At 39.8% G+C, this 7,672-nt stretch overlaps 1 protein-coding gene across 1 annotated transcript in view; it reads left to right on the top strand.

Annotated features, from left to right (window-relative positions):
• Positions 1 to 1,645: 1,645 nt before the first annotated feature.
• Positions 1,646 to 7,672, top strand: part of LOC104961526 (nectin-4-like) — a 12,066-nt gene continuing 6,039 nt past the window's right edge. Inside the window, exon 1 of the mRNA XM_010789835.1 lies at positions 1,646 to 2,074. Coding sequence (XP_010788137.1) covers positions 2,023 to 2,074 — 52 coding nt within the window. The 5' untranslated portion in view covers positions 1,646 to 2,022. The remainder of the gene's footprint in view (positions 2,075 to 7,672) is intronic.

The following is a 7,672-nucleotide window of genomic DNA, read 5'->3' as shown; positions in this document are numbered from 1 at the left end:
GGAAGGGGGGGGGTTAGGTGAAATGGTGTTCAGAAAGGGTTAGTGAGGCAAGGTAGGAATGCATATGGTTGTGTGTGTGTGTGCGTGCGTGTGTGTGCGTGCGTGCGTGCGCACGTTTTTACTGCTGCTGTTCAATCAGATTTATACTTTTCAGAATTCAATGCAATATCCTTTTTGAATATTAGACTGATGATGAATAAGGATGAGTACATGGATGACTGTAGCAGGTGTGTGTCACTTCAACATGCTGTACATACAGTTTTTGGGTGGTAGAGTATAAACCATATGAAATGAACTTCTGTGGCTGTGAGGTGTCTTTCAATCGGAAGGTTGTGGGTTCCTATACCCCTGTCGATGTATCCTTTGGCAAGATACTCAATGCCTTGCTCCCAAAGATGTGTGAATGTGTACATGTGAGCTTCGTTGAGCAGGTCACAGGTGACGCCTTGTATGCCAGCCCCTGCTTCTGTATGAATGGGGAAATGCTGACTTGTATAGCCTACTAAAGTGCTTTAATGAGTCATTAGGACTGGATAAAGCGCCTTATGATTGCAGTCCATTTTATTTTTAGGTTACAACACTGCCCACTGCTCCTAGTACTAGGATGGGTTAAATGCAGAGACCACATTTCACTGTGTGGATTTATGTGTGACAATTAAAGAGGGTTTCATCCTCTGATTCTATCTATCTTTGAGTATGAATTAAGCTGCCTGTCATTGTAGCTCCAGGTTATCATTAGTTCAAATCAACAGATAAACATCTGAAACGAGAGGATCATTTTCCCGTCACTCACAGATTAGTCAGGTTGTTTTGGGAAATCTGGATCATTTGGAATTTCACACGAAATAGTGCTGCGTTCAAGTTTTCCTGGGATATTTAGTTTTCTACAATTGAGACTTGTGTTATGACGCATCATTTTCTGGATGTGTTATTTATTTAACCATTTAATAAACACTATCAATGTCTATATTTCTAAACTTTAAATACTGTAGTATATGTTTGCTCATGTAACCTTAGAAGACCATTATGATTCATCCTCATTAACAGAGGTGTTGAGATGTATAACGATGCAAAAAAATAGGGGAAACAAATAATAATAATAATGAATTATAGCTAAAAGTACAGGACAATACAAATGCTGTGGAGTAGATAATAAAGTAGAAGACTCCGCCTTTTGAAAAATGTGTACTGAAGTCTTTTGAGGGATTTCTGTGCTCTTATGTTGTTATTATGGAAGCATGGGTTTATGAAAGCTTCATAACTACACAATTAAATATAAAACAAACCATAATATTAATAATATGGCTGGGAATTGTAGATGTGTGTCATGTTCAAGCATTATAAGAGGTCAATGCATAACAAACTGCAAGTCATAACCTACTATTAATCACTGGCTTTGAACCCCGCTAAACAACCATTCTGCTGAGGCCTGAAGTTTGATGTATCAAAGAAAGCACATTGTGTCCACTATATTTTGTAGAAATATTGAAAGGTGACTTATTAACAGGTAACAGGATGTCAATTAATGACAAATCCAACTTTCTCAATCTTACATGAACGCAGCATTAAGTGGGCGTGTCTACATCAAAAAGTGGGCGGAGTAGGCACAGACAGGTAGAGGCTCAAACCTGTTGGAGGTGCTTCTGCTTGTGCGTGACAAACGAAGAGCTCTCTGTTTGGTCAATAGACTCTTTATGTTTCTTTCTGTATTAGCTTACACGTAATTAGAAGTTTCTCTGTTTATCTGCTTACAATTTTGTTATTTATCTGCCGAGTTGTTCCTCTGGGCAGAAGACTTTGTAATTAAGTGAATGCACTTTACGAGTTGCACTTAATCCAAGTGTTGGATTTTTATCTACAAGCATCATGTGTGTGATTTGAAGAGGAAACACCTGCTGAGGACTTTAAGGTGCTGCGATCACTGACGCTTCCCGTCTGAACTTAAAGCAGAAATCATCATGAAGTCTCTATAAAAGTTTTACAGCCGAGAAAGGAATCTGAGCTTTTATTTTTGGATCAGAGATGGATCTGACCGGGCAAAGGTTAAAGTACCTGGCGCTGCTGTTACTCTCTGGTGAGTTTTATGTTACAATTAACTTGACAATATCACAGTTTTATGTAACCCCCTGTCATTTTGGGATTCCTGCTGTCGTTGTTGTTGATCTTTTTAAAGCTTATGTGGTCCAGAAATTACTTTTCTGTGCAAATTGTCAAGAATATATGTTTCAGTTTCTTGCTCTTTTACAGAAAGTGACTTTAATATTCCTGAAATTCAGTTGCAATATGCCTGTAACTAAATATAGTCTTTACAGTATTTACAGTTACCTTATTGTATTTTCCAGTTCATATAATATTCCTATACCGTCTCCTATTAGAAGAAAGGGAAGGAATGAAAAGATAAAATAATCATATGGTGCCCAATGGTTACTTTTATAATATATTTTGTGTGCTATAATAACATCATTCTACTTCCTACAAACACCTTGAGTGAGCTAGTAAATACTTTAAAGTAAACATCTATACGTATCATATATATATATATGTATATATATTTTCTTTCACCATACAGAAATGTAGGCCCATAAAGATCCATAACAAACCTTTTTTTATAACATGTTTTGATAAGTACGTCTGCGCATACTGTCTAAATCTGTTTGCTTATATTATTACACTGAATATAGTTTTCTCTAAAGACACAAAACGCCTTTTCGGACATCTCTAATCTTCATTACACACATGTAATGTTTCTTCTAATCTAATCTAGAATTCAATCTTAATCTAATTGATTTTAAGGATGTCTTTTAATGCCAAAATGATAACCATGTCTAGGCCACGTAGTTCCAGTGGAGGACAATCTCAATTCTACAGCATGTAATGATATGTGTTAGGCAGTAGTGTGCTTACAACCTAGTGCAGAGGTTCGGGGAAGGGTTTTCTTATTTCAAAGACATGTATCAACTCCTGTGCAGAAAGTTTTTAATGTTTTTCCCCGTTTGGTGTGGAACAACTGGCCTAAACTCAGCCCTAACATCAACACAATCAAAAAACTTGGATCATTCTTCTTCTTGTTTCTGTTTCATTTTGCCCCATTTGTATTGCTTTATGTCTTAATAGTTGCATTGACAGACAAACTTAATATCGTCATTGCCATAAAACGAATCCTTATCTATCGTGCTTATGAAAATAAAGCCTAGGAATCTGAACGTATTGTCCATTGCTCCTGCGGCTAAATGGCAGCTAATCCCTTCAGCCAGTGGACAGTCTTCACAGAACCTCATCATAGCCGCAGGTCAACACCCGTTTTGTTTAAACTAAGTGTTCAACAATAGCTCATGGGTGTAATGTCAGGGTGTCCACCTTCTTTTTTGTCCCTGTATGTCTTTGTCCCTGCAGGTGTGGAGGAAGAGGCAGCATGACAGAATGTGGCTCTGTCACATTCTTACTTTGAGTTAAAACATGAAACTGATTGCCCAACCTGCGCCCTCCTCTTCATCACTGTTGATGCACGGATGTTTTTCTTTGCGTTCTTCAGTGGAGATTAAACCCTGCTGTCCCGCTGCTTTAAAGCACATTTGACACCGTTGTTTTTCTTTAATCCTGCAAGAACATGTGTGATAAAGTTACTGCGATCCAGAGTGAACAGGAAAAGCCTGTAGAGCAGCCTTGTGACTGAAGTGTTTGTCTAAAGTGTGTGTGTGCAGTGTGTGTGTGCAGTGTGTGTGTGTGTGTGTGTGTGTGTGTGTGTGTGTGTGTGTGTGTGTGTGTGTGTGTGTGTGTGTGTGTGTGTGTGTGTGTGTGTGTGTGTTTAACTCTTTCTTTTACTTTTATCTCTGTTGACAAACCGCTGTCAAGTAGACCCAAGTAAAAATCGCTGAGTACCAGTTATTGATTAATTGGACAACAAAATTTTAGTTGATTGTAGTTGTGCTGTGAGCGGATTATGTATTTACGTTAACTCGGGACTAAAGCCATACGTCAGTTTGCCGGATTGTTCAAACTACAGTACGTCCAAACACTAGGACTGTAACACTAGAAACCACCATATTTCTAAACTATGTAAACAAAACGGCGAAGGTTGATTACGGCGACACAAATAAAATTTTTTGGTAATACTCCCAGTAAAGGAAGAATTTACACCAAGGTCTTAGTTCGTGTTCTACTACAGAAATTACCGACAAAACGAGAATTTATGACATGTGTTCAGTTGATAAACGTTAAAGTATTATATTTTTTATATTGGATGTCGAACATAGACGTAAAGGTGAGGGTAGGTCGAAGCAGGTCTTTTCACATTACCGTTTAAGTTGAACGAACGGCGATCCAACAGTTAAACGACGACTGAAGTTTTGTTCTTGTTTAAAGAATAGACGCTGGGGTTTTTTGCGACGGATACTCGCTACTAAATCTAGAAGTATCTATAATACAAGGAGCTTGTGTGCTGGTCTGTGTCTGTTTAGTGACTTGCTTACAAGTGTGACTTGTTTGGTGGAAATACACGTATTGACGGCAAATAACAGGTGACGTCAGAAGTCGAAGTTAGAAGTTATAAGATTAAGTCTCAAACCTACGTGGTCGTAGGCACAATCAACGGTAATTTCACGGGTTGTAAACGGTCACGAGTAATTAAACGTAAAAGTCCGTTTTTTACAGGTAGGTCTTCCTCGGAATCTGTACCGATTTGTAAATTTGAATTTCCGTCAGAAAGCATTTAAGGAAATTAACAAGCCCCAGTTGTTGTCAATAACAACCCAAAAAACCGAAACTGTTGTGACGAATAGTGCTCCAATAGTCCACAAATAAATCACAGTGTCGGAGTTTGTCCGGACGACCACTGACGATTCACCTGACGACCAATTAAACTTATTAACGCGCAACAATTGGGCCCAAGTTCCAGTCCCTCCAGCGACAGTCTTAACGGACGGTCTTCACATAGCATAGAACTCCCCACAACGGAGACGAAATCTCTCCGTCTAGTAAAGGAGGGTGCCTTGGACCGCGACCTGAGAACTTCCTTTTACGAGTCTACACCGTGACGGTTAAACAAGTCAAGAAGAAACGCACTCATTCGTACTACTCCAACCCTCTCTCCACGACGGACTCGATTTAAAACAGGGTCACTAACGCGGACGGGAGTATAGAGAGCCGGAGGAGTAATGGTTTGAGTGAAAGCAGAGAAGAAATAGAGTGTAAGTATCCCTCTCGATAAAGTGTAAAGAGAGAATTGAGTGTGTGACTGTGTCGGTGTGGTGGTGTGTGTGTGTGGTGTGTGTGGTGCTGATGTGTGTGTGTGTGTGTGTGTGTGTGTGTTGTGTGTGTGGTGTGTGTGTGTGTGTGGTGTGTGTGTGTGTGTGTGTGTGTGTGTGTGTGTGTGTGTGACTGTGTGGGTGCAGACAGCCCAAACGCCACTGAGGGAGATGATTCGGTCGGCACAGGCCTCGCATATTCCTCACTGTGAACGTGTAAGGAGCAGGGAGTGCCGAAAGTGTCGAAGAATTGGTAAACGTGAATGTGAAGTAACATTCACTCACAAAAAGCAAGTCTAACGCTCTTTATACCATGTGTTTAGTGACGGTACCGGGTTCAAATCAGTGTAATTGACGGGCGACAAATCAGAATAAAGTCGAAGTTTATATTCTTTCCATGTTAGAATTACGACTTTTGTATATATTTTGTACACTACTATAGAACTGTTAAACGGAAGAAGATTGCGTGAGCCAGTAATTTAAGAGGTAAAGTGACACCGTTCAATGACAATTTGTAACAGTGAATGAATATTAAGGAGTAACAATATTTATACACATAGTCCCGGACAGAGGCATATTACCGGACTAATAACATTAGATCTTTATATTCTTTACAAACGCATAAAATGTCGAATTTGTAGTCTACCGACAAAACGACCGACATAACATCGGTTTAGGGACCGTCGTATAATCAATTAAAGAGAAAAACAGACGTTACGGATTTCTCACGGACGGAGGTCTTGATAATAATACAGGGGCAATGAAAACAACCCGTTGACAGGTACGGAGAAAGAGAGAAGTACGTCGGTTTGGGACGACGCTAATCCCTGTCTAATGTCGTCTGGCCGGGGTACCCGAGTGACTTAGTGACTGTCACCCACTTTAGGAGGGTTGCTGGGACGCTGTAGTGTGTTTCAGGACGGTGAGAGTAGTTGAAAAATAAACAACGCAAGACATAACGTCGGTCACCCACAAGTGAGTTCCTCAATTTACGACTTATTTTATGGAGTCAATTATACAACCCTTTATGGTGGCTTTGTCTTAGTGTTGACTCTACGAAACGGTTCCAGTGTGTGTAGTGTTCGAGAAGCAGTCTGTACACAAAAATCTTCTGGCGTAACTTTTCCGCGTGTTTGTGTGTCGTCGGTCTCAACTTACTCTCATCATCCTTGGTTGGTCTCGTCTTTGTCATAAAAGAAACATAGAAATATTGTTGAACTAAACTCAACAATTGTTCACCAGCAGAACTCAAACCGTCGAATGATTTGTCTAGGGAGTTGATATTCCTGCGGGAATTATCGAAAAAGATAGTATAGTGTACAAGAAAAAACCGTCTATCGTAAACGAACAGTAAAAAAAGACAGTTGTAATCGCATTTTCATTCGTAACCTCGACGGTGTAGATTTTTGGAAAAAAATGAAATTTCACCTGTACGGTAGAATCAGAGTTTGTAATTTTTAAGTGAGTTACCCGCAGATAACTATTTTTTAGCTATGATCGGAAAAACATCCTTCGGGATTGTTAACAGTACTTTATCCCAAATAAAAAGTGAATTAAGTTCCCAATGGAAAGAGACTTCAAACAAACTTGAGGTCGCTATGAAGTGTATAAGGAGATTGAGGTGACTTGAGAGGAACTCATTTGCCGGATTAGTTTCTTCCCCTGGTACTAACTAACTCATGTCGAGTAGGAGGACACCTGACGTGTGACCTTCGACGCTGCGTAACGACAAAACAGAATTATTTACTAAAATAGACAATAGTGATTCCTACAAGAAGAAAATTGACAGACAGACGGTCCGCTACCTACCAAACAACGGGTTCCTCTAGATGTACGAGGTGGAAAATTAGTGGTCCTTCTGACTAGAACTTGACGGTGAATAATAAGTGGTTCTTAGTGTCTATGTTACGTAATGTTATGTTCATAAAAACTGTAAAAATTGCCTGTACCGTAATGACAACGACCTACCTAGAATTTGCTTACACGTTATAACACAACCGGGCCAGTCTAAAACCTCTGAATGGAGACTAATGGAACTTACATTTAGACCGTTAACCAGAAAAATACTAATTGAAAGTTAAACCTCAAAACAGGGACTCAGTTCCTCTTGTCTGTAATTAACAAATTACGTACGTACAACAGTAATGTTTCGGGTCGACATTAATAAAACATTTCGTCAATCCTTCATGAAAGTACGTAAAATACAAAAAAACGATACAATACAAGTCGTCTGATGTTACGAGTTGACGGACTCACGTATGGTCTGGTGTTCACAGCGTTAACTGAAGTTAGACGGACACAAAAAGTAAACAGATCCACCAACCCTTTAGTCCCAGATGGTTCTAGTGTCTCGCTTAGCTCGGGTAAGTCTAAATGGCCGGGCAGGGTCCTGCTGTACCCGTCTCCAGACCCGTACTCGTCTCCTGCCG

This window comes from Notothenia coriiceps, unplaced genomic scaffold (genome assembly GCF_000735185.1).
Source record: "Notothenia coriiceps isolate Sejong01 unplaced genomic scaffold, NC01 NC01_scaffold00033419, whole genome shotgun sequence".
Taxonomy (NCBI): domain Eukaryota; kingdom Metazoa; phylum Chordata; class Actinopteri; order Perciformes; family Nototheniidae; genus Notothenia; species Notothenia coriiceps.
This window is presented reverse-complemented; position numbering and strand designations above follow the sequence as displayed.